We start from the raw sequence: 26,441 nt of genomic DNA on the forward strand, positions 1-26,441 counted from the left end.
GGCCTGGCCCCAAAGATGGGTGGAGTGGGGCCAGTGTAAGCCTCTATCCCTGGCTGCCTCCCCCTCCCCTGCCCGTCATTCTTCATGGGCATTTGGCTAGTAGGGTATAAGAAGCTGACCCCCCTGAATGAGAGATCTTCCAGGTGGAAAGAAGAGAATAATGGGGGGAGGAGCGGGGAACAGAGAAGGCATAAAGTTAAATATGTGGTTAAAGGAGTGGAATGACCACTACAGGTGAATGAGAGGAATGTATGGTGACCCTGGCATGAAGAGGATGTGGTTATTGCATTGAGTCTGTAAGATGGAGGGTGGCACATGATGAGCAGGAGGCTTTGCGGTGGGGGAGTGGAAGGATTGACACAAGGTGACGCTGGCATATGCTGCGATTGTAGCCTACAGAAGCAACAGTGTGGAGTCCCCTTTGTTTGACCTTTACCGTTCATTTTCATGTATTTTTATACTACCATTTGTCTTCTGAGAAAATCACAGACCTCTCAAGCTGACTTAGTAGTTAACTGAGGTTTACAGTCTTAGGTAAAAACTTTTGAGTTTTGTAGAAAGGGACTTGGGGGTTATAGCGGACAATAAGCTAAATATAAGCCAGCAATGTGCCCTTGTTGCCAAGAAGGCTAATGGCAGACTGGGTTGAATTAGTGGGAGCATTGCCAGAAAATCAAGGGAAGTGGTTCTTCTCTTCTGTTCAGCACTGGTGAGGCCACATCTGGAGTACACTACAGAAAGGATGTGGGCAAATTGGGGAGAGTCCAGCGGAGGGCAGTGAAAATGGTCAGGAGGCTGGGGCATATGACTTCTTAGGAGATCCTGAGGGAACTGGGCTTGCTTATTTAGTTTGAAGAAGAGAAGACTAAGGGGGGATTTAATAGCAGTCTTCAGTTACCTGAAGGGGTGTTCCAAAGAGGATGGAGTGAGACTGTTCTCAGTGGTGGCAGATGATGGGACAAGGAGCAGCAGTCACAAGTTGCAGTAAGGGAAGTTTAGATTCTTAGGAAAAACTCTCACAAAGAGGGTAGAACAGCACTGGAACAGGCTCCCCACAGAGGTTGTGGAATCTCAATCCTTGGAGGTTTTTAAGAGCAGGCAGGACCGAGCCTTGGCTGGGATGATGTAGTTAGGGATGGTCCTGCTTTGAGTAGGTGGGTGGACTAGCTGACCTCCTGAGGTCCCTTCCAACCCTCATTTTCTGTGAACACTGTTACTGCTCATTCCCTCTTTTTTTTCCCCACCCCCTGCTGCTGAAGTGCACCAGAGGGTGTGGCCACACCCCCCTCACCCTTTTCCTATTCCTTGGCCTATTTTGGATTTTAGTGTTTGTCCAGCTTGAGTTGAGGGTGGGTGCAGGGAGAAGGGGTTTGAACGCCACTGTTATGAAAGCCAGTCAAAGCCAGTATAATAGGGAGACGGTTTTCCTCAGACAGCTATCTTCCTATGTAAGAAACACTGTTTTCCTATTGGTACAGGTACTCCTCACTTAATGTCATCCCAGTTAACTTTGTTTTGTTATTATGTTGCTGATCTATTAGAGAACATACTCATTTAAAGTTGCACAATGTTGGGTTATAATATTGTTTGGCTGCTGCTTGCTAGTAGCTAACTACTATGACATAATTGGATTTGCTTAACATTGTTCCGCTTAGTTGTATTTTTCAAGAACCTAACTATGACGTTAAGCCAGGGGCGGGCAAAATGTGGCCCGTGGGTCAGATGGGTCCTGCCATGCCATTCTGTCCGGCCTGCGAGGCCCCTAAAAAATTTAGAAAATTAATAGTTATCTGCCCCTGGCTGCCTGTCATGTGGCCTTCGATGGCTTGCCAAAACTCAGTAAGTGGCCCTTTGCCTGAAATAATTGCCCGTCCCTGTGCTAAGTGAAGAGTAGCTGTATCTTGAATGTTGTTGCTGCTACTTGTAACTAGTTGATGTGCTGCCACCAGTCTATATGTCCTTCCAGAGTTTAATCTTCCTCTACCCCGCACACACTTTTTGACAGAATACCAAGTGTTCACTCAGCTGTTGGCTGAGATCTTTAATTCTTGTCTTTTCCACATGCCAGTATGTTCGCTCATTTTTAATCCCAACAGTTCCCCAAGCAGTTGCAGGTTTTGTTCTGATCAATATAGTTCAGGTAAAGTCTCTAACTATGAGGTGGTGTTAGAGTGGTAGTAACACTTTATGCTTGGATACTGTAAAGTGTGGATACAGTAACCTTCACTTTAATCAAACCTCCTTGGGACTGGGAGAAAATTCATTAAGAGATGAATTTTCTGCACCAGGATAATGAAAAGCTTTTTTCCTGCTGTTGGGATTCTTAAAAGTGTACGGGGGGACTATAAACGGGGCGTATGACAATGGACTTATAAATAGGTTTTATATTTATTGCCACAGTACCACAGCAGTACTGCTAGGTTTGTCATAAGATTGGTTAGTCAATGTACTTGGGCAGCATGTTGGAAATTAAGAAGGACTGAATAGAAATCCTCAAGGCAATTTATGGTTGAATGAGGGTCATGCATTTTTTTTTTGTAACAGAGTGAAATATTCGGAAACAAATTAGGAAACAAGTGTGTGACTTGAGTGAGGCTGCCTGGGACAAATGGGCCTTTGACTCAAACAGGAGGAGAAAATTGGGTCTGACTCAGTCAGGAAGTCAGCAATTGAGTTCAGGACAAAGATAAGAGATGATCTGCATTAATGTCTACCTATGTGTGGCAGGTGGGTGGTAATTAAAAGTTCTTTAAATGATCATTCAGGTAATCTGACTAGCGACTGAGACATACAGGAATTGCTTCTCCTTTCTTGGATAAACTTGGAGAACAGGAACAAAGGGGTAGAGTTAATAAATACTTGGGGACCATAGGTTTGCTGTTGCAATGCCTGAATTTGGGTTCTTGGGGTGGAATCCAAAATGCAGGTTTGGATACTTTAGAAGGGCGATTAAAAAAACTATCCACATATTGTGTAGAAAGCTTTCATGATCTAGCCCAGGCTTGTCCAACATACGGCCTGTGGGCCGCCATGCAGCCCGCCAAGGCATTTTCTGTGGCCTGCGGTGCTGCAACAGGAAACGGAAGTAAACACAGTTTACTTTCGTTCCCGCCCCTTGTCCCTCCCCCAACCCCTCGGTAACTTCCTAATGGCTGCTGAAGGTCTGGGAAAGGGACAAGGTTCCCACACACACAGCTTCAGCTTGACATTGCCAATGCGGTATGTGTGGGAAGAGGAGTGCAGACCCAGCCCACCTCCTCCCATCCCCAGCACCATGTGGGGAAGCCACCGCTTCCCAGCCTGAGCGACTCGCTGCTCTTCACCCATAGGCGAGAGGCCCCGGGTCACTGGCTGAGCGGCGCAGACAGGTGCCTCCTCCTGCCGGGCTGTTGGCGTTGACTGCGCTGTGCGGGGCGGCCCTGGGCTCAGGCAGAGCCTGCGCTTGCTGCGCCCTGAGGTGCCGCCCGGCTCCAGCTCCCTCCAGCCTGGTGCAGCGCAGTGATGTGGATCCGCAGGGGCAATGTGGAGGCCAGGCTTATCCTCATCATCTGCCTCTGCCGTCTCCTGCCTGGCCTGGGTGCCACAGGTAGGGCCAGGGTTGGGGCAGGAATACAACTCCTCCCCTGGGGCCAGGCCAGTGACTGTGGGCTCCTGGCACCTGTGTGTGTGTTGGGGGAGTCCCAGCCTTTCACAGTCCCAACCCAGTGTCCCTCACTGCTCCTACCTCCAGACCCCAGTGCCCCAGTATGTGGGGCATGGGGGGGGCCCAAGTAGCCCCTTGCAGGCTGGAACTCTGCCAGCCCACAAGAGAAAAGCCACAGTTATATGTTTTTCTCCTTTAAAGGAGAACCCACTTTTAAAGTTTGCTCGTGACCCTTTCATATATTCTTGAGACCTTCATTGATGTCAAAGGTCATGTGACATCACTTTCTGATGTGATACCACTTCCTGTGAGGTCTTTGAATATAGCTTGCCGGCCCATTGGGTGATAAAAAGTTTATGATCCAGCCCCACATTCAAAAAGGTTGGACACCCCTGGTCTAGCCAATAGATATTAGGTACACAAATGCATCTGATTGCTCACTTTCTGGGACTTAACTCATTAAGGTTGTAGGAAGATACCTCTGTTCACCTGGAATCTAGAGCTTGAGTCTCCTCAAGGATAAGTACCTACTACTGTTCATCTCATTACAGAGCAAGTCTCACTGTTTTCCTCTCAACTCAGCCAGATAAAGAGAGGAAAGTAGCAGTAGTGCATATCATTTTGTTGGGTTGTTTTTGTTTGTTAATTTAGTGGGTTTATATGCTCAGAAAAGACTGAGTGGTTTTGCAATAATAAAGAAAGCTTAATAAATCATAAAAGCACATACACATATTAAAATAAAATAATATGTAATGAAACAAAGTCTGCTGAAAATGGTGATAGTGGTAGAATATAGTGAGAACATCATCCCTTAGCTGGGGCTCAGACTGTTAAGAGCCCCTTGTCAAAGCCAACACCACTGAATTGTTCCTAGGAAGCTACTCAAAGACACTGGAGTTCTGCACTTGTGGCCAACCCACTGCTGTCAGAAGTGGGCCTCTGCATTTTGTTTCAGCTGCAGCTACCAGACGGTCCTTGGTCAAGGGCAACCCCACACAGAGTGCATTGCAGTAGTTCAGCTTTAAAGTTATGAAAGCATGGACGATGGTTGCTAGATCTAAATCTGAAAAGATTGGTGTTCTCATGAGATGAAGTTGATAACAGGTGTTCAGCTGTTGCTGCAGTATCCTGGTGGATAAAATGCTCAGACAGGAACTGTGAAAAGTGGGTCTAAGGCTGTCAGGCCATGAAAGTTCACACCTATAACTCCCATGTCCTAGGAGCATGGGTATCTGGTGCCTCTTGAGTGCCTTGCCAACACCAGTCAGTGGCTGGAGTGGGGTGTCCCCCTGGCGGCTGATCCTGTTTTGGGGGGGTGGGGGAATCCCATATGGTCAATCTCACTCATCGTAAAAGTGGCCGTGCTGCTTCCGGAAGCAGTGCAGCTGCTTTTGCTGGTGGTCCCACTCCCTGGCTGGCGCTTGCAGGGGTGCTCCGACCTCCCCCCCCTGCCCTTCAGCTAAATGGGGAACGCGGCCTGACGGGCTGCACCAGCACTGTCTGGGGGTGCACATGCACCACCTATACATTGCCTCTACCTTGGAGAGTGCCTTGACCAGCAGGTAGAAGCCAAGAAGGTAGGCTTACTGGGAAAATTCACCAACCATCCTGTTGAAGCAGTTCAATTATGCAAAAGAATTGCAGGATTAATAAATTAGAAAGAGAATGAGAAAGAGTAAGACTATAGCCTAGTGGTGTGAACACTCCTGTGTAGTGGGATGAAGGTAGTTTTGGGTTCTGCTCCCTAGTGCCATCATTGTTTATGCATTTTACATTAAACATACCACCAAAAAAAGTGAGAAACAAGGATTGTGTCTTGCCCCTGTGCTATATATAGTGGGACTTCTGTGCTGGTAAAGCCACACTGAACTTACCCTGGGTTCTGTTGGCATAAGTATTTAGCTTGGGAACGCAGTATTTCCTCCACACACCTGACCACCAGTATTCTGGCATTGCTTTAAGCACAGACCTAGTTTAGATGTCTTGATGGTAAGTGCCAAGAGGGTACTTGCATCGAAGTCCAGAGTGGCTTTACCCCTAGTTGGTCCTTCCACAGCCTGTGTCAAGTTGTCAGTAGCTGCCAGGAAGTTGGATGACTTGCTGGAGCTGGCTCAATGGTCTTCCCAACAGATGTCAGGGTAGTTGAAGTTGCCCATGACAATCAGGTCTTTGGTGCTGGCTGTTTCCGTCAGTTCCCTGGAGAATGCTTGATCATTCTCCTTTTCTTGGTAGGAAAGCCTATAGTATACTCCTACCATCAGATCCCCCTCTTGGTACTACTTGCATTGTGTAGTTTTTAAATACAGAGCTTTTTAAAAAAATTTTGTTCTTCAAAAATTTCTTTTTTGACACAGTAAGATCTCCTGCTGATTCTTTTGATTCTCTATCATACATATTTGCCAAGACTGGCTGAGTTGTACAGCTTAATCAAAGGATTCTTATTACTGCTTTCTAAACTTTTTCTTCTTTCATAATGCGCTCTTTCTCATCTTCAGCCAGTACCAATTTGGGATGTTTGTCAGAAAGCATGGTGCAGGTTTTTGAAGTTTTTTAAAAGTGAATAAGAAAAGTACTTTTTGGTTATAAAGTGTCTTATGCATTGTTTGGGTTATGTCAAAATGTGAACAGCAAGCAGGGGTGGTTCTTGAAATTGCATAAACAGCAAGCAAGAATGTGTGATGCAAAAAAGGAGGGGCACGACTGTAAACCTTGCAAAGCTGTATCAAATTTTCAGGGGTAGGGGAAGGGCAGGATGTCTTGTACTGTTTTGCAAAAGACTCAACCAAGTGCAGTGTGTTCTTGTTTGATATGGTCTGGGAAGAGCTGTTCCCTGGTGCTCTGTTCCTGAATGGGATGGAGTGCACGTTGCTGTTTTGTGGCACAGAGCTTTTTTAAATCCCAGGAGTGCAGTTGATCACTTCCCTGTATCTGAGCTAACATTCCTTTTGGCGAAAGGTGTCAGAATATTAAGCCACTTAGAATGTCTAGTGAAATGCTCTCTGGTGTGCCTTGTAAAGATTTGGGTATTTTGAATTGCTTATTTGGCTGACCTGTCTTGACAGCAGTGTATTTACTGGTAACAGAAATGTTGTAAAGGAAAGATCGTTCTTTTGTATCTGGGCAAAGGAAGGGAGGGAAGGTAGCTTTGAAAATGTTTTAAATAGTGTCCAATTTTTTTTCTTTGAATGGGGGAGAGGCGGGGGGGTTTTTTTTTTTTTTAGTGTTCAGGTTGAGTGTTTGTCTCAGGGTCTTGGGTTGCTTATATGACACTTCATTTAGTCTCCAGGTTGGTTCAGTACTGTTTTAAAAGTATTAGCTTTGTAACATTGCCTTAAAAAGAGGAAGCTACTTCTTATTGGCTGCTCTTGTCCTCTTAAATATTAAGAAGTTCTTAAATGTCCATGTATGATAAGGAATTTGTCTTCTTTCTTAGGACTATACTTCTGTGGATGAAGACTCTTTCTCTTTGCTTCTGAAATCCTGAAATGAGTAGTCTCTTGGTAGCTAAACTTTTTAATTTTGCTTGTTGAACTATTCATTTTTTTGTGACTTTGGCCAGGAAACTTTGAAGCTGGTCACAGAAAGAATAGTGGTTATGGATGCTCCATAAAATTTTAGGATTAACATAAACTTTTGGTAGGAAAACAGATGTGTGATCCTGAGTGGAAAGTAAGGAACCTGGGTAAAGAAACTCTGGGAATGGGCGCACATCCATTTGGAGCAGATTCCAAAGGGAAATGTTTCAGTAGGGGAGCTCCTGATCAGAAGCATACAACAGCTGTTACTTCTAGTTTCTTAAGGACAGGGCTGACCCTAGGGTAGGGGTGGGCAAAATACAGCCCATGGGCCAGATGCGGCCTGCCAGGCCATTCTATCCAGCCTGCAGGGCCCCTAAAAATTTAGAAAATGAATACTTATCTGCCCCGGTTGCCTGTCATGTGGCCCTCGATGGCTTGCCAAAACTCAGTAAGCAGCCCTTCACCCAAAATAATTGGGATATGAGGCCTGGGGCAGATCAGCCTGTGCAGGACCTGTGGGACCCCTGCAAAGGCTGGGCTCCGGCTGGGTTCTCCCCCATGCTGGAGGAGGGGGTTCTCTGCACTACTTCTGCAATGCTTGGCAGAGCTGCCAGCACCAGGTGGGCCCTGCAGGAGAGGTGGGGGCCAGAGCGTTCGCCCTGATTCGCTGTACCCTGGGGACAGCCCTGCTTATGGACAAGTTGGGCGCAGTACAAATATAGCAAAACAGCTCTGACTTCAACTCTGGATGAAGCAGAGTTAAACTTGGAACAGTTCTGCCACTTTCGTATACCTCAGGTTTTCCACCCAGAACGTAACAGCTGCTACACAGAGCAAACTTTCACAGTTTTGAAATGGCTCCAGAAGTATTTGTGTCCATACCTTCTTTTGGCATGGAAGTCACTCTTAAGCAAAGTTTAATTGGCAAGAGCCAGGGAGCTTGGGCACTGGAGGTGGTTTTGTGTTTGAGGGAGTTCCTAACCAAAAAATCTGAACAAGAATTTAATTTTTTGTTTTTAAAAATCTGAAACAAGAATGCCATTGTTTAAATACATGTTAAGTTCTAAAAGCTTCATAATAGCTTTTACTTGCACTTTTTTTAAAGCAGTCCCTCTTGCATATTTGTGGTTACTCAGCCTTTTTTGCCACATGATGTTCAAGTGCTAGATAGAAAAAAGTAGGTGTCTGGTGGTTAGCCAGGCAGCCTATACAGAGCTGCATCTCAAAGGAAAAAAGAAAAAAACAACAACAAACAACTGTCCTCCCCTACCCCCAACTGCTTAACCTCTTTATTCCATGTAGTACATTTTGTATTCAGTCATTACTAGTCCAGACGTATATGCTATAACATATTGTAGGGTGTTCATTTCATGCTGGTGTGATTTTTATTTATATATTTTTTACTAGAGAAAAGATGGCTATTTTACAAATATTCAGAGTTGAATTTGCCATTCCAATCAAAGTATTTTGCCAACATTTTGCATTGTGCTTTCTTTTGCTTGGAAATTGTAGTTTATTTCAGAAGGATTGTAGCTGAGCAGGAGCTATACCAAACTGGTATATTACCACAGCAGACAAGAATTTTCCCTTTTTAAATACTTGGAGCCCTCCAACTGGTTCTCTGAGTTGTGTTCTTAACAGATTTGAGGAAGTTTTTGAGTAAGATTCTTGAAAGACTAAAGCCATGTCTATATAGTGGTGGTGTGTGTGTATGTGGGGGGGTGGCTGGGTGGTAGAAGAATAGCTTGAGAACATGCTCTCCCTGGGGCTGTTCTGTGTCTTCCCAGAAACAGAGTTTGAGCTCAGCCCTGGAGCGTGGACTTGGGTACTCCTAGTCACATGTTTTAATCAGTGGTGCTCAACCTTTTTCCTACTGGGACCCATTTGCAAAGATTTATGGCCTGTCCCGACCCACACACCCCTGGCCCTGCTGGTGCATCACCCACAATCCCTGGCCCCTCCTCCTCCCCGGCATGCTGGTCTCCCTCACTCTTGACCTGCAGCCCCCTGCCATCCCCAGCCCTGCTAGAGGGGCTCCCAGCTGCTCCTGTCTGCTTGGGCTGGAGCGCGGTGGCTGCGGCTCATGTGGGTGGCAGAAGAGTGAGCTGGAGGAAGGAGGGGAGGTCTGTGGCAGCCCCTACAGGCAGTCTGGTTACAGCCCGTTGTGCCCCCTGAGTAGCCTCCCGCTCCCACGAGCACCCACCCTGCCCTTGCAGTTCCCCCCCTGCCACTCTGCCCTGCTGCAGACTTGGCGCTTTCCTGGGATCAGCGTTTCTCAACCCACAGCTGGCAGCCCTTTGAAATCTTGCAACCCATGGGTTGAGAAATGCTGCTTTATGTGATTGCTGTTCTCTGAGGTATCTGACTAGGATTGAATAGGTAGGGCATGGTTTGGAGGTGATCCTGGGATTGGGAGAGAGGCTGCTTAGACATGCCTGAAGGGGGTGGGTAAAATGACATGGTCTTCTCACATTTCTCCTGTTTTGTGCATCCCTCCCTTTTTCTGGGTCTGTGACTTGTTCCTGATGACTAATTAAAAAGATCTCTCTCCCAGATCTGTAGTGCAAGGGTCTTCCTGAACCAATGCTTCTCAATTTTTTTAGACTCTAGGTACCCCTTAGAAAATGCCAGCTCTTAGTTTTTTGCTCAGATTTTTTGACTATGGAAAAATAATAGAGCAATTTTTCTGTTGGAAAAGACTCAGAAAGACCACAACATAGTGGAATGTTTTTAACTTGATAGATTTCTATTTAAAAATCTCTGGATTTATCTTGTGAATCATGTTTCCTTACCTAACGTTGTGTAGCACCCTGTGGCACCTTTGAAAGGATCTCAGGGCACCCCTGGGTGACACCTTGGTTGAAAATCACTGACCAGGACAATAAGCTTTCGTTTCTTAGAGTAACATCACTTTTCAGCCTGCTGTATAATTTTGCCAGCAAAACGATGAGTGTGTTCATGCTAGCAGCTCCCCTATGGCAGCAGAATTCCTCCTTTCTGCTGACAGAATAACATCAACTGTGAGCAGCGGAGAGCTTCTGCCGCTGCCTGGCAGCTGATGGAAAGTGTGTGTTGATGTATCTAGGCAGACAAAGTTCTTTGGGTGAATATGATATATTTTATTAGACCAACATGGCTACAACCTACACCTCTGTTGATGTATCTATATTTTCTGCTTGCTGTTGGTGCTCCTGTGGTGCATGGTACCAGCAGAGTGTACCACTGCTGTAGTAGAGCTGTAGGGTGTCCATGGGCTCTGGCAGTTCCTTGCAGCAACAGAAGATGCACTCCGTTAACTCGAGACAGATTAGCGAACCACCCTCTTGATCAGTCTTGCTCTTCCACTCCTCAGGCTGCCCTCAGGTTACTGCTTTTCTCTTGTCTGTTAGCGACCTGCTAATAGCTCTTGTATCCTGTTTTTATTTACAGGAGTTTTGCATGAGGCTTTGTTCTGTTATTTAGTTGTGGTATGTCTGGTTTGTGTGGTTTCTTTCCTACTCAGAAACCCAAGGAAGGAGTACAGTGGTACCTGAAAGCTCATCTGTGTCCCTCCCAACTAGGCAGTAAAAGATACCAGCCACAAAAATCCTTGTCCCTTGCATTTCCCTTGACTGTCACAGCTACAACATCACCCCAGCCCTAAAACAGACTGATCCAGAGGAATTCTCAAATATTTCAAATATCACTTCTACAGTGTTTTTTTTAAACTGCACTTATTCCCCATACACTGCACTAAATTACCTACAATTTTATGAAAAATATTATGGCAAATAGCATGAAAAATATTCTCCAAATATATTCCAGTGACATAATTTCCAGTAAGTCTCAAAGAATCACACTTTTCCAGGTATCACAAAAACATTTTGCTTTAAATTGATAGCTTTTTGAGAAGTTGTTAATTCAGCTATCCACTGTATTGGATTCAGTTTCGTGCATTTTTGCAATGTACCTGTAAAAAGTAGTAATCTCTTCTAATGTCAGTGCAACTTTTAAAAAATCTTGTTTAAAGCATTTAGTTGGCTGTTTTAATGCATTTTTTCTGTCGTAATTCACAGAAGAAAAATTAGTGCTAGAATTCATAGGTCCTGATCACACAAACCACTTAAGCGTATGCTTTAATTTAAAAATGAATAATTCCAATGAAATCCAAGGCATTATTGATGTACTGTGTTTTGTTGCATTAGAGCCTCAATGAGTAAGTTTTAATAGGACTTGCAGATGCTCAAGTTTATTCTGTCCATGACAACAGACACGGAAAGTGGTGGTGCTCAACTTTCTGGCCGCACAGGCTGGATGAATGGTGTGGGGCTGGATCCTGTGCATGGGGTCAGTCAGTGGGTCTTATCCAGTGTGGGGCCAGTCCATGGTTGCAGTTGGGCATGCCAGCCTGGCCCCACACATAATAGCCCAATCTCGTATGCCAGCTGGATCCCCATGTACCAGATTCAGCTGCATGCTGGCCCAACCCTGTGTACTGGATCCGGGGTGATCCTATGCCCCAGCCCCATCGCATGTTGGCAAAGTCTAGGGTGCAGGGCCACATCATCTGTCCCAGAATGCTCCCTGTAGCACTAAAATTTGGCAGCAGGGAAACTACAATTAATGCTGCTGCTTTTCCACAGCCGAGGTTTTTGACCTGTGGGGTGACCTGTAAGCCGGAGGTTAAGCACCACTGACATCAAGTGACGAGCACTTTTTTTTTTTTATGTAAAGTACAACACTTTTTAGTGTGGAAGATCAAATCTTCCCCTTCTCACTCTTAGAGAATGTGTTGTGCTGTGGGTTTTTTTTATGTGTTGTATTGCAATATAGTTATCTTTTGTTTTATAGTTTAATCTGTGATACTTGCTAAAAGTAACCTATGTTGTTTTTGTTGCCTGATTTTGTACTTGGCTAATCTGTGTGTGTGCATGCGCACGTGTACATATACTTTAACCTGAGAATCCACAAATTGACACCAGTATGAATAAAATATACTTTATTCTTGTCTATACCTGGCATATTAACTTCAAGAAAGACAGAAAGGTTATGGCTGAATTAGTATAACACTGAAGTAATATGACACTTGTGGTCTTCTAGTGTGGATTCAGTTTCGGTTTGCTTTTATTGGTATAGCTCAGGGGTCATTAGCCCCCAGCTGCAGGCCAGATCTGGCTTGTGACTGCATGTCACCTGCCCACAGGGTACCTCATGGATCTGGAAATTTGGTGGCCAGAGAGTGGTGGCATCAGTCCTCTGCTGCCAAATTGCCTGACGCAGAGGAAGATACAGGCTCTGTGCACTGGATGGGGCGTTATATCCTGGAGTTCAAGGGAGCGCCAGGTCCCAGGGCCCCAGTCCCTATATTCTATACCAGAATAGCTGCTTCTACACTCTGCCTTGTCATGGGGCCAACCTTTTTGGCGGTTGTGCCACAAATGAACTCTGCATCCTCCCCAAATGCCACTGCAGTCCTCTTTCCTTGCCTGACCTGCTGCTCTCCGTTCTGTTCCTTGCGTATTTGCTGTGGTACTTGTCTGCTTCTCAATCTGCTGCATGTGGCACACAAGTTAAGTCCAGCTCAGTTGGCTACCTTGGGTATAAATTATATTGAGTGGGTTTTTTTGCTTGTTTTAAATAAACTAACCAGACTATTGACACTGGTACAACTTTGAAGCACATACCAGGCTAGCCATTAAGTCCTTATCTTCCATACTGAAAGAAGGTATGTCATTTCTAAAGCAATGTGGCTATCTTGCTTTTGGCTTTTTTTCCAGGATCATGAAGGATGCATGCCTCGGGACTACTGAGAAGTCTTAGTTGGGATGGAGTGCTGTGCTGTTTTAGGCACCTGAGCTCTGTAGCTATTTAGAAATATCTGAGTTAGTTTGGTGTGGCACCAAACTTCATTGGGTCATATGGAAATACCCAGGGTAGAGTCAAGGCTCTTTAATGCTTGCTTGGATTTAGCTAGCTGGTAAGGTTAACTCCAGACGTGGGGTATAGACTTAACATTGTGTGGCTAAGTCCTAGTGGAGACACATTTGTACAGTGAGTTTATTACACCAAGGTATTAAACATGAGATTTTTTGAGACGAACAAAAATATAACTATTATCATTGTATTGTCAGTGAAGGCATAGTATTGCTGCAAGCTTGTCAAGCAGCAATAAACTGACAAGTGGAAATCCCAAACTGGCTTTCTTTCTCTATCCTGTAGTGCTGGCTTTAAAACATTTTGAAATGGAAAATAATTACAAAATTCTTACAGATTTTCATAGCTAAAAACACTGTGGGCTTTAATTGGATTCAAGGCAGGGTAGATATATACACCTTCATAGATTAACTAAATAAGAGAGATATCTAGAGCACAAGCTTTGGTGAACCCAGATTCACTTGGATTGTAAATACTTGCTTTTTCATATAAACTGAAAGATGGATTATTCTGATTCAGAATGATTGGATAGTTCCACATAAAATCCCTTCAAATAGAAATAGAGAGAGAGTGTCACATGATCTACTGTATTATTAAAAAAAAAAAAAAAGGGTGTGTGTGCGTGTTTGTTTATAAATGTTTAATAGCTATTTTCCTTCAGTAGTTATGATGCAGGCTTTTTTTATTTGGATACTTCTACTCATTTTGGTCCTGCTTTCCTATAATGCATCCAGTTTAGGATTTTTGTCCTGTTATGAACATTGATTCTTACTTATGAGTAAGAGTTTTCTTAACTGCAGCCTTTGAATAAATCACTTTTTATGTGTTTGGAGCTTTTTAGAAAATTAGAGTTTGTAGATGACGTAATTTGGCACTGTATTTATAGCAAATGGCGGTGTGAGATCAGCCACAGGGATCCTGGTTTAAAAAATCCCAAATTCTCTGACAGAAAATCCAATTACTCTGATTAACACCCCCTCCCATCCATGTTTTTCCACAATGCAAATGAAACACCTCTGTGTATATAGGTATGCCTTGAACCTGATGTTAAATTTATATATTTATGATTTCCAGGCAGTTTGGGAGCCTACCAGTACTGCGGTCATTATAGTAAAATAAATTATAAATACCTATATATTTTGGCATTTGCTTTTGGTTTTTTATAGAAAATCCAAGCTCCCCCTGCCCTCTTCACTCATCAGGGTGTGGGTCCAGCTGAAGCTGTCCCTCCAGCTGCTTTGTGGCACTGAACAGCCTTGTTAGGCAATGTCCTGTCCATGGCATTGCCCCTCGCTCCCAACCTATAGTCCCCCCCATCTCTGCTGGTGCCCTCACAACCCACCCTCCCACTGGCCCTACTGGTGCCTCTCACTCTTGACCTCCAGTCACCCCTCCCATACACCCTGCCACACATGTGCACACTCCTTGCAAAGTTCCCTGGACAAGCCCCAAGCCCTGGCCCTCCAACCCCCTCTTTCCCTTGCCTCTCCCCCCACCCACCATAGACATACCTGTATTCAGCTGCCAGGGATGCTCCCATCACCTTGCCTGGCCATATGTTGCCACTGTGTCTGCACGCACGCATGTGGTGCCCCCTTGTCTCCAGTTGCCCTCCCCTTGGCCCCAAGCAGCTCCTTGCAGGCTGGAATGCCTTCTCCTGTAGAGGAGAAAATCTGTGTTTTTTCGGTGGCAAATAAAATCTGGATTCCCGGAGATCGGTAACTGATATCAGTAGGCATTAATGAACATGGTGATTTTACTTCTGTCCATGACCCGATGCTTTTTATATAAATGAGACTTTTCTGTTTAAGTTGATGGATGGTCTTTTGGCTCTAAAGACACTTTCCCTAAAGAAATCTTAAAGCATCCTATTTTTATCTAGAATATTTTCTCCCTTTTACTGGAGTGTCAAACTTTTGTAATGCTCCTATTTTTGCAGCTGGCAGCACATTGCTCTGTAAACTTAAGTTGGTGTGCATGCATGCTTTAAATTTTGTAGTTAAATTTTAATTTAAAAGGTATCATTTTTTGGGTTTGTAATTCTCCTTGACTAGGGACAGAAATTGCACATAAACTGGTATAAGTGATCGGAAACCAGTTCAAATCTGTAAAACAGCAGAAGTTCAGTATACATAAATCACTTTCAGAATGGCTGATACACCTGGATAGACATTGTAGCAGATTTAACTGATTTAGGTTAAATTGGTTTATTGAACTTCTGTCCCAGATCCCCTCCAGATTCAAGTTAACTCAGTCCCCCAGCATCCCAGGATACTTTGCCCATCCCCTGCAAACCCTGCGTTGCAGGGTGGGTGTGCTAAACTTGGCCCAAGCAATCTACTCTAGTTGAGCAGGGAGGTGTGCTGTAGCATCCCCTGTCTTCTGGCCTGTGCCACTGCAGGCATCTGGCTACATTTCCAGAATCAAAAGTGAACATATGTTCACTTGCAGCTTGGACTAACTTGCAAAGATTGAGTTGATTCAAGCTCGGGCTTTTTAACTGCCTGTACTTTGTCTTAATGTCCTTTCTTATGCTGGCTTGTGAAAGATCTGCACAGAAAGGTAAAACTGGAACTAGTTATTCACAGAGTACTTTTGAACACTCAGCATAAAGTTGAAAGTGGAATATATATTTTTTTCCTTCTAATGATTCAGTTCCAGTAATCTTAAATGTGGAAAGAAATATGTCAAATTGCTTAACTCACAGGGCTTTGAAAATTAATATTGCCTTTAAGGTTCTCTTCAGTAATGCAGAAGAGAATGGGATTGGTTAAGTATATTTAATTTAATCTGTACTTTTAAATTAGTTTTAAGACAGTGAACTAGATATAGATATCCATTTCAATGATTTGCTCCACTTTTAACCCTCTGACTGTTGCATAGTAAATATTGATTATACCCAAGGTCTTTCTGATTTAGGTTTTTCCTATGTAATATACAGGAGAAGCAAGTTTGTTTGTTTGTTTTTCAGGCAGAGGTTGCTGTGGTATTCCTTTGAGACTTTACGTCTTTTCCTGCATATCAGAGCAATTTGGCAGCGTTAGTTTTCCAGTCATACAAATGTAGACATATGAAGCTAAAATTACCAAGAACAGCTTAATTACTGGCTATTAGTTTATATTATATATGACTGAATGCAGCTTGAGTTCAGAACCCTTGTGGGCAATGCATACTTACTCATTATGCTCTGGTCTTAGTTTGATTTTTCAAGCTATTCAACCAATATGAAAGTTTCCTATGGATTTGGGCATGTTTTATGGTCTTTTTTTCTGAATGTTCCATTTTCCTTTACACAGTGCATTTTTTCTTCTCTTCCAGGAAACCCAGCGTTTGCTGGCAGAACCAGTCCCTGGGATAAAAGCAGAGCCAGATGAAAGCAATGCACGTTATTTTCATGTGGTCATTGCAGGTCCACAGGATTCCCCCTTTGAGGGTGGGACATTTAAACTTGAACTATTCCTTCCAGAAGAATATCCCATGGCAGCTCCTAAAGTCCGTTTCATGACCAAAATTTATCACCCTAATGTAGACAAGTTGGGAAGAATATGTTTAGATATTTTGAAAGGTAAGTGTGATCTTCTGAACTGTTGAAAAATGAATGTTCTCTTTCATGTACTAAGCTTGAATAGTTGGATCTTTAAAAGATCATAAACCTCTATTTTGGTTTGTTTTAAAGACTATATCATACATTCTTGTAATCTGTGAAAGGGAAGCATGCTGCAGTTTGAGAGTGGGGTTTCATACTACTGCAAATCTGTCTCTTTAGATAAATGGTCCCCAGCTTTGCAGATCCGTACAGTTCTGCTATCAATCCAGGCTTTGTTAAGCGCTCCCAATCCAGATGATCCATTAGCAAATGATGTAGCTGAGCAATGGAAGACCAATGAAGCCCAAGCCATAGAAACAGGTGATGTATCAGACAAGGTTCTATTTCACTATTGTGTGGAAATACATTAAAGGTAGATTGCAGATAACTTTTAAACATTTTGGGATGTAACTTGAAGCTTACTTCTTACTTTGTTCCTGTACCTTTCAAGAGCAGTAGTTTGGTTCAGTTGGTATTGGAGTCCCTGATGGTGTCCGCATAAAAGAGCAGTTGATGCCTGCTGGTAAATCTCTTGATTCTGGGTGTCTGCTTTATCTATGAGTTCCATGCTGCTAAAAATCCCAGGGAATATATGACCTCTCAGTGAGGAAGAAAAACAATTTTCATAGTTCTGAGGAATGATAAAGAGCAGCCTGAAAGATTTGCAGCATTGTCATGCTTGGCTCTGTGACAGGGCATTACAGAATGTAACTTTTGTGGTAACTGGTCAGGGGATTACATCAGACCTTTCTGTTACTGGATCTACGGCCAGTCCACCTGACCTTAGGGGTGCCTGTTTCTATGCATCTTTGGGAACTGCATTTGGAATTGTGAAATCCCTTAAATTTGTTAAGCAGTGGTATAAAACATGACATAAATTATGCTCAGTTGCCTCTGTTTAACAATAGAGGTAACTGGGAAGTTAGGTTTATTTCACTTTATTTAAATGTATTCATCTTTTTGTTTTCTTTACAGCCAGAGCATGGACTAGGCTATATGCCATGAATAATATTTAAATTCGCTTTGAACATCAAGTGTGCATCACTTCTCCTGTTCTGCCAAGACCTCTTCCTTTTTTTTTTTTTGTTTGCATTTAATGGACACAGTCTTAGAAACATTACAGAATAAAAGCCCAGACATCCTTTGGTGATTAAATGCACATTAGCAAATCTGTGTCTTGTCCTAATTCACTGTTGTAACGCATGAGCAGAGGCTAGAAGTATCATCTGGATTGTTGTGAAATTGTTTAAAAGCAGTAACACATCTCTGCTTTTAATCATTTCTCCCATCATGGTTTAAGTATAAGCACTGTGAATGAAGGTAGTGAGGGTTAGCTGCGGGGCTTTTCTTGTTTTTAATTTTGTGGGCTCCTTCTCCCTTTTTACGGTGATGCTAATTGCATTGGTTCAAGCAGCTAACCTGTTATACTTTAGAATATACCCTCTAGCCAAGTCTAACTTAGACGCTGTAGATGGACAAGCTTCATTGTTTTGAACAAAAACGGGAACATTAAATGAACATCCATCACCTTCACTAATAATATTGTGATTCTGCTGTCAAGTGTTAGAAAACTCCCTTCAGAAGAAAAAAAAAAAAGCTTGTGACCATTTTGTATGGCTTGTCTGGAAGATCTCCTGTAAATCTTATGTTTTAGTAAAATATTTTTTGTTATTCTACTTGGCCTTTGTACGGTTTCTTTTGCTGTGTTTTCATTTCTCTGATGTGACAATCGTATTTAAAAATTGAAACCAGAGTTGGTGATTCATGTCTTCATCATTCTGACATTAAATAAGAGGTTGAATTTACAGTGTTTTACTTTCGTTGATGCTGACTCATGTTAATAGCCTGTGTCATGAGAGTGATTGATAAATTGGCCAAAATAATATAAAATTACAGTAAGAGCTGTTTTTCAAAATGAGCCTCTGGTAACAGTAATCATTTAGCGTAATCCAGTTGGTGCGACAATTCATTAATGTATATATACATGGAGTACTGAGTATCATTTAAGCAGGAGGCTTACAGAACAAATGACAGCAGTAATGATGGGTATGCGTGTAATTTGTCTGTTTTTGTGGTAAATATTATCAGGTATTAGGCTACACTTTTTTAATTCCTGTCTTTTTTTTTTTTTTTAAAGAAACCTGCATATAAAATACCATGTACAGAACAATTGTTACAAATCAACTGATATTTGTTAAACCACTTGCATACAACTCCACTTCCCACTGGTGTGATCTACAAGCCTTACTAAGTTACTCGCTTGAGCAACCAGTCTGCTTAAACGGCACTGAAAAGGTTTCTTCATTTGGAAGAAGTAAATCGGGATAGCTTTCTGTTTCCTGTCTCTGATTCTTTTTAGTTAATAGGAGCCCATTTTACTCTTTCTCTCCAACTTCCCATAATCTTTTACTGGATCCTTTTCCCTCAAATCTGTTTTCTGATTTCAAAGCTTTTGGCATTGGCCAATCTAAATTGTATAAATAACAGCTTGCAATGGGAATGTTTTTTTTGTTTTTCATCTTGCAATTTAAGGTGATGGTTATGTTGCCCATCAGTATTCTCAGCCCTTCCCCCCCCATTCTAGTATCATCTGGAGTTTCTATAGAATGTGGTGTATTTATTGTGCTCTTATGTAAGATGAAGAATATCTATTAAAATTACATTTTCAACATAAAAATGCTTTCAGTGGTATTGTCCCTCCAAAGTGCATTGCATAGTAACACAAGAAAAACTTGGTTCAGTATACTTAAGTTCAATGCAACTTTTAAACACTGCTTTTTAAAGTGATTTCTATATTGGTTGGTACTTTGGCTCACATTTGTGACTTGTAACAGATGTTGTAGTTTTACTTGGGATGAGTTGGCATCTTTAATTAAGAAAACTCATTTATTAAATGAACATGTGCGGAGGTTTAGTCAGCCAAGTTCTTTTGTCATTAGTTGGATGGTTGTCTTGGATATGCTTAGCTACATACTGTATTCTCTGGTGCGGTGGTTCTTAACCTCTTTTGTACCAAGACCCATTTGTAAACATTGGCCAGCCCTGACCCAGTCCCCCTCACTCCTGATCCACTGCCCCTGCCCAGCCACCCAGTGTGGGGCAGGGGTGGGCCCCAAGCAGCCCCTTGAAGGCTGGAACTATGACAGCCTGCAAGGGAGAAGCCATGGTTTCTCATGGTTTTTTAATCCATTTTTAAAGCTTGTTCGCAACCCTTTTATATGTTCTCGTGACCCACGGGTTGAGAAACTGATCTAGTGTAACTGGAGGTATGCAAGCAGGGTACAAGCCCGGGGTGTCCTCAAGGTCCCCCTGCTTGTCTCTACTGCTCAGCATTTCTTAAACCTGGTGGGCATTCTTGTGTCCTGCCCCTTCTCCCCAATGGTCCTTTCTGCTGGCTGCTCTGGCTCAGTGTGCCACCCTGCATCATTCTTAAACTGTTTTCCTGCACCCCTCTTCACAGTACTACAGCTGCTCTGTCACTTAACCTTGCTGCCAAATTTGGCCTTGTAAATTGTCTCTTTGCATACAAGTCTGGCAGGGAAAGTAGATCAGAGAGGAGCCATCTGCACAGAGTAGGGAGGGGCTGGGGTGCTGTGGAGGGGAAGAAAAGAGGGACACATTGCTGGAGTGGGTGGGAAGGGCCATTATGTGGGCATGAGAGTGCCCACCAGGGTTGCCCAGGGTGAAGAAGTTGCTAATTATGCCTTTGCATGTATCCCACCACGATCATATAGCCTTATATAATAAATGATGGATCACAGCAAATAGCTTTACCCCAAGTTTCAGGGCTAGTTAAATGCATTTATTTGGATATGTTTAAAGACCTTACTTTTTTGCTTTTATCAGTATATCTTGATTGGAATGCACAGAAAATAGAATGGAATAGGGGGAAAATGCTTGCTCCATTCAGTACATGGAATAAAGGATTGAATTACAGTACAATTCACTCTATCACACACAAGCCAACATATGTCAGTTGTTAAAACATCTAAGAACATAGTTGAAAGTTCTTTTGGTAAGTGAATAGGTTCCAAATCTTTCTCTCTGTATAACTGGAGAACACAAACCTGTAAGGAAATAGTTTTGATGTATCTACAATTTTAAACCCATTAAAAGTATCCATTCTTAAATGCTTTAAAGAAAGATTTGTGTAGTATTGTGGTTTAGTGTTACCAACAATGAATGAATCCTGAAGTGAACTTTGGGAATAAGGAAGTTGTGGAGTAAAGTGGGATCTATAACTATAAAATTTGATTTTTTTGTAAGCACTTAACAGCTGAATCTTTCACTTTTTAATGAAGATTGAAATGGACAAATTTTCATAGCTCCATACCAATAGGTGTTTGCAGATGCATCTTATTTAAACTCATGAAGTTCATAGTTCACAAATTTTAAATACCTATACAAATAATCTTTAGATAAATTGAAATTTTTTTCTCTATGGGGTTTGAATATGTCCAGCTATGTATTGTGTTTAATCTGATGATCATTTGATAACTTTTGGAAGCCCACACTTGTCAGAAAACACCAATGTGGTTGACGTACCATAGAAAGTCCTAATTAGTTGATTTTTTTTTTTTTTTTTAAAACAGATGCCCAGTGCATGACTTAAAGATGCATGTTCTTGGTATTAGGCATTCACTACCCTGAAATCCTGTATAAGAGAACTGAAGTTGTACGTTGCATGTTAGTTTATGCATGAAGTTTCTGTAGTTACAAGATTCAGACTGTAAAAACAAATGTTAAAAATAAATTTTTAAAAATACATCACTGTAATTAGGTTTGTAATCTAGGTCAGTGCAGCAGAAGTCTTAATCCTTAAAATCTTTATGCAACAAAAATTGCCATTTTAAAACTTTTGATCATATTTTATGTGGAAATGAGACTTATTTAAGTTACTTGAAACCAATGGGATTTAATGACTTCTGAATGTTGGGTGAGTTCGTTTGTTTTCATCTGAAGTGTGCTGCCTTTTATGTCCTTCAAGAAAGCGTATTTCCAACACATGGCTAGTGTAAAACATGTTAATGGAGCAGTGATGTTGTGAAACTTCTCTCAACTTATGCATACTTTTACTTGGAATTATTTGGACGGTTACTTTAAAATATTATGTTACTGTTTATAGTATGTCTTAACTAATATAATGACTGTAATGATACTGAAATAGAAGAAGGGGGTAACATCCCTCCCCCAATGCGCACTCACAAATTGAGCTTTAAAAATAGAGGTCCCTTTTCTGGTAGGATGACACCATTCAAATTCACAATGATCACATTATATAATGTCTTTACAATCTTTTTCTGAAAATGACAAATTTTATTTGCCACTTCAACTAGTGACTTTGGGGGAGACTAGTAAAATTTAGACCAAAAGTTTCTGGGAAGGACTCTTCCCTTGTGTTCTTATAACATCCTTTGATTAAAACTTTTTTGTATTGTCCTAGCCTTGATATTTTTATGCAAGACTTTGATTGTGTAAGTAATTATCCAGTTTATGTCTAATTCCTATATTGTATAAGTAGTTGGTCATAATTTTTTAAGCAGGTTACTTATAAATGCAGTATGGGGTTGCAGTCAGTTAGTTGATTCTAGGTTAGACTATTGCTATTCAAGTACATGTGAAGAAACACTTAATCTTTCTGTATAACTGAAGTGTGTGTGTGAAGAGTGGCACCCCGTGGCTAAACTACTTTATCTTTGTTGGGTTTTTTTTGATACTGCATTGTCTTTAAGTAGCAGGTTGAACTTGAGTAAGGTGAGCAAATGAGCTTCGCTTGCATTGAACAAATTAAGGATAAAAACTGCTGTGATTGTACAAGGTCTTTTATCAATGCTGGCTGAACACTATTTTTAGCTAACACACTGACAGAAGGAAATAATAGATGCACACAACTATTCTAGTGCCCTGCCTTCTGCTTAGACTCAGACTAATATGGCTAATTCTCTTTCTCTACTCTTGTAGAGTTAGTGCAGTTTTCAACAGAAAGCTGTCAGTTTGAATTTGCTGAATGTGATGTACTGAGTGGCGAAAGGGAAGTTTAGTGGCATAAATGTAGGTAACGTCTATGTATAAGGTACTTTATTAGCTCTTACCTGCAGAAGAGGTTGTCATTGTTTATGAGAATAACATGAACAATTAAAATCTAAAGCCTGAAGAGAAATCAGTGAAAGGTTCTGGAGGTGTCAGGGTTGTTTGTTGTAGTCAGCTAACTTCCTCCATGTCTGGGTGAATTCATTTTAAAATCTACAGATACCATTTCAGACTTTGAATTGCTGCCTACTGCAGCTAGTGTACTTATCCCAGCCAGTTATCTCCTGTGTCTCCCAGGTACTTAAACCTCCAGCTGCTCTGATTTTTGTCTTGCCAATTGCATGATGAGAATTCAGATGAAGCTTGATAATTTTAACAGCAAGGAATGTTGCACTGACTGGTGTTCTCTGTACGCAAGTCATTCACTTACCTTTGCAGTTGTTAGCCTGCCTTCATGAAGATAAGTCTGAAATAGTTGGGAGGCAGCAATACATTGTGGGATTGAGGGAGAATGCTTCTAAAGTGGAAAACAAACCTCATGCTTTAAGCAGGCCTTGTTGCTTGTAGGGTATATTCTGGGACAAGGCTAACTTTAACTTGCACATGGCTGGGAGTCCTCACACTCTATCACCCATATGCGGTGAAGGCAGGCCTGTTGGAATCCTTCCCCGGCTGTATAGGCAATGGCAATAGCACACAGCCCCCAGGCCCCTTCCTCTTGCACAGCTGAGAGAGAGATGGTTGCAGAGACCCGTGGGTTACCAGTTAGACATCCCTGCTCTAGGATAGTGAGTGTCAAGTAGGATGCTGTGGACCCTGGAGTGCTGCGAGATCCTTTTAAGGAAGACTTTCAATAGGAGCACTGTTAGGTGTGCAAACACAGGGTTCACAAGGTAACCCAGAGATTTCAAATAGGAATCCTCTGTCAAAAGCATTCTGACCCATGGTCTTTCTGAGGTTTTCACAATATAAAAATTGGTGTATTTTTCTGTAGTCAGCATTTTTTTCTGGTATTTTTCTGAGGTCTTCCAAGAGATGCCTTGATTTTTAAGAAGGTTAAGGGGTTGCTTCAGGGGGTGGGGTGATGAGTTTTAGTACACAGCCAACAGCTGTGTACATGTATTTAACTGATAGCACTGACATTGGTGCACACAAGGAAAAATGTTTGGAAACCACTTGGGGCTGACTTGCATGGAGGTGTTGATCTTTGCCCATTATGCAAGCAAGTGCTGATTTGTACAATGGGTTTAGACAATGCCTGGTTTCCATTTCCTTGAAAATTACCCTTTCTTCTTAGACCATCTCCTGTTCTTGAGTCAAGGATGGACTCTTCTGTGGACTGTTCAGGCTCAAGTTGGTCTTTTTTGTCATCTTTTTCTTTTAATGTATACATACCTGCATGCACAACTAATCTTAACTTTTTTCATGTGGCTTGCTCAGCATGGTATGATCTGCTTGGGTTCTGGTTTGAATACAGTTGGAACTATGTTTTTTAAAGAAGCACCAGAAAATGAGTTAATGGGATTAAATGGGAACATCCAAGATGAATGAAGATGAATATTGACTACATTGCTGTCCAGGGAATAGAGTGCTTCAAGCACCTCAAGCCCACCCACATAGGAAAGGATGGAGTTAGCAAGTCTGGCTGTGATGTCCTCTATGAAGACTTTAGTTGGTAAAAGGTACTGACTTGTTGCTGGAGAGTTCTTCCACAGGCCTGAAATGATTGCCCTCTTTCATCTTGGGACCTTCAACAGCATGCTAGCCCTATTTGCTTCTGCTCTAGTAAGAGGCAAACATTTGGGTATGGATATACAGAACATATCACTACATGTATCAAGGACAGCTCTACTATCCAAACTGGTGTTTACTTCTAAATGCAGAGCAGTAGACAAAACACAGGCCATGGATTGGTCTTGCTGAGTAACACCAGCAACTGAACAGGACTTGCTACAATTTTTTCAAGATTCACCTGATAGTCACAGTACAGGTATATCCAACTCATCTGGTACTAGGGGCTGAGCCAAGCCCACAGCCTGGCCCTGTGCACTGGCTCCAGCCTTGCATTCTGCATGCACCATGAGCTAGCCCACATCCATCATACCATATACCAAGTCAGTCCAGGGTGTGTGCTACATGTGACATGGGTGGCTGGATCCAGCACACAGGGTCAGTCTTCAGACCTGATCAAGACTGGCCCTAGGTTCAGTACACAAGGTAGATCTGGCGCATCCTAGAATGGCTCTACACATTGTTGACAGAGCCAGTTCAAAATCCACAGGCACCACAATGGGCTGAGTGCTGGGGCTCCTTGTGCAGCTGGCACCTGCTATTCTCTGCCTCTTTTTTTATTTTGTAAGAGGAGGGGAGTGGCTCATGTGGGGATTTTGTGATGAATTTGATCAAACCATCAAAGTGTTGCAGAATAATGCAATTTATCTACATATTATGCAAGATATCACTGGCTTTATCTGAAGCCCTTCTAAGCAAACTTCTCCATTTTGAACACTAAGAGAATGGGGATGGCATAAACCGTGCTGGAGACTTGTCTGGTGGATTCTTTTTATGTCATTTCCCAAGTCCTTTTCAGATGGGGCCTAAGCATTCTGCATTAGCCCTTCAGCTTAATTTATATTCAGTAATTAAAAGATTGCAACATCCACAGTACTAGTTTAGATTTTATTTTGATGTTTATCTCAAATATAAAAAGTCAAAATTCTTACACCAATCTTTAAAGAAAATCCATGCAAGCATGTCATAATGTTTACAACTTAAGGATTTCTTTATTTCAGATCTCATTTCTCAAAATCAAAAAGAATTAGCTGTATTTTACTCTGTTTTTCTCCATAGCCCATTGTTAAATGGGCCAAGCTTAGGTCAAGTTAATGGTGTAAAAAATACCAAGCTAAACTTGTCAGTCCAGGCAATACTTCAGTGTGCTTGTCATGTTAACACACATGCCCTTTCTAATTAGGTTATTCATTTTAATGAAATTCCAATTTATATAAATTGCAGTCATTGTACTTAATACCACATGCTTTGTCTTGTATCATTTTTAAAAACATGACTGCTGGGGGAGAGGTTGTTGGAAATGGCACAACTGATCAGATTCTTTTTACAATTCACATCAAGGCAGTTGCTGATAGTTTAGCACCATGTTCTGGTGGAAGAGGTAAAGGGAAAGTTTTTAAATTCACACACAGAATGCATAAATGTAAGCCATAGGACCACCTCTAATTAACTAAAACCAAATTAGAACAGAGGAGATTGTTAAAGAGGGTGACAAAAGGGCAAACTCTTGGGGAAACTGTTTCTACACTTAACTTTCTTGCATCCGTGCCTGTAAAGATTATCCTTCATAGCCCAAGTTTTACAGTACGTTTCTGTAGACTGTTCAGTTCAGTTAAGAGAAATGCATATTTGCTATAGTGGTTTCCTGTAGCATACAGTCACCCCAGTAACTTCTCTAATATTGTTGTCAGTTACCATTTACTGTCCTGTTTTCATGGTTTAAACGTTCTGTGTATTACAGAAAGGCATTAGAGGAGGTCAAACAAAAAGCAATATTGGCATTCACTTTGAAGGTTGCATAGAGACTGAAGAAACCTATACAATGAATTGGTATTTAAAAAAATCTATGGAGCACTAGCTGTTTGAATGTGTATGATGAAAGAAAAAAAAAATCAAAATATTTATAGGCAATCAAGTGAGTTTTGGTAGCAACACCAACACTGTACATTTTTTACATTAT

General features: G+C 42.0%; 1 protein-coding gene across 1 annotated transcript in view; it reads left to right on the forward strand.

The window, feature by feature from the left end:
- UBE2N (ubiquitin conjugating enzyme E2 N) overlaps window positions 1-18,460 on the forward strand; it is a 26,145-nt gene extending 7,685 nt beyond the window's left edge. Inside the window, exons 2-4 of the mRNA XM_019545245.1 lie at window positions 16,393-16,639; window positions 16,841-16,981; window positions 17,636-18,460. Coding sequence (XP_019400790.1) covers window positions 16,393-16,639; window positions 16,841-16,981; window positions 17,636-17,676 — 429 coding nt within the window. The 3' untranslated portion in view covers window positions 17,677-18,460. The remainder of the gene's footprint in view (window positions 1-16,392; window positions 16,640-16,840; window positions 16,982-17,635) is intronic.
- The last annotated feature ends 7,981 nt before the right edge of the window (window positions 18,461-26,441 follow it).

Source organism: Crocodylus porosus, unplaced genomic scaffold (genome assembly GCF_001723895.1).
Source record: "Crocodylus porosus isolate Cpor-Errol unplaced genomic scaffold, CroPor_comp1, whole genome shotgun sequence".
Taxonomy (NCBI): domain Eukaryota; kingdom Metazoa; phylum Chordata; order Crocodylia; family Crocodylidae; genus Crocodylus; species Crocodylus porosus.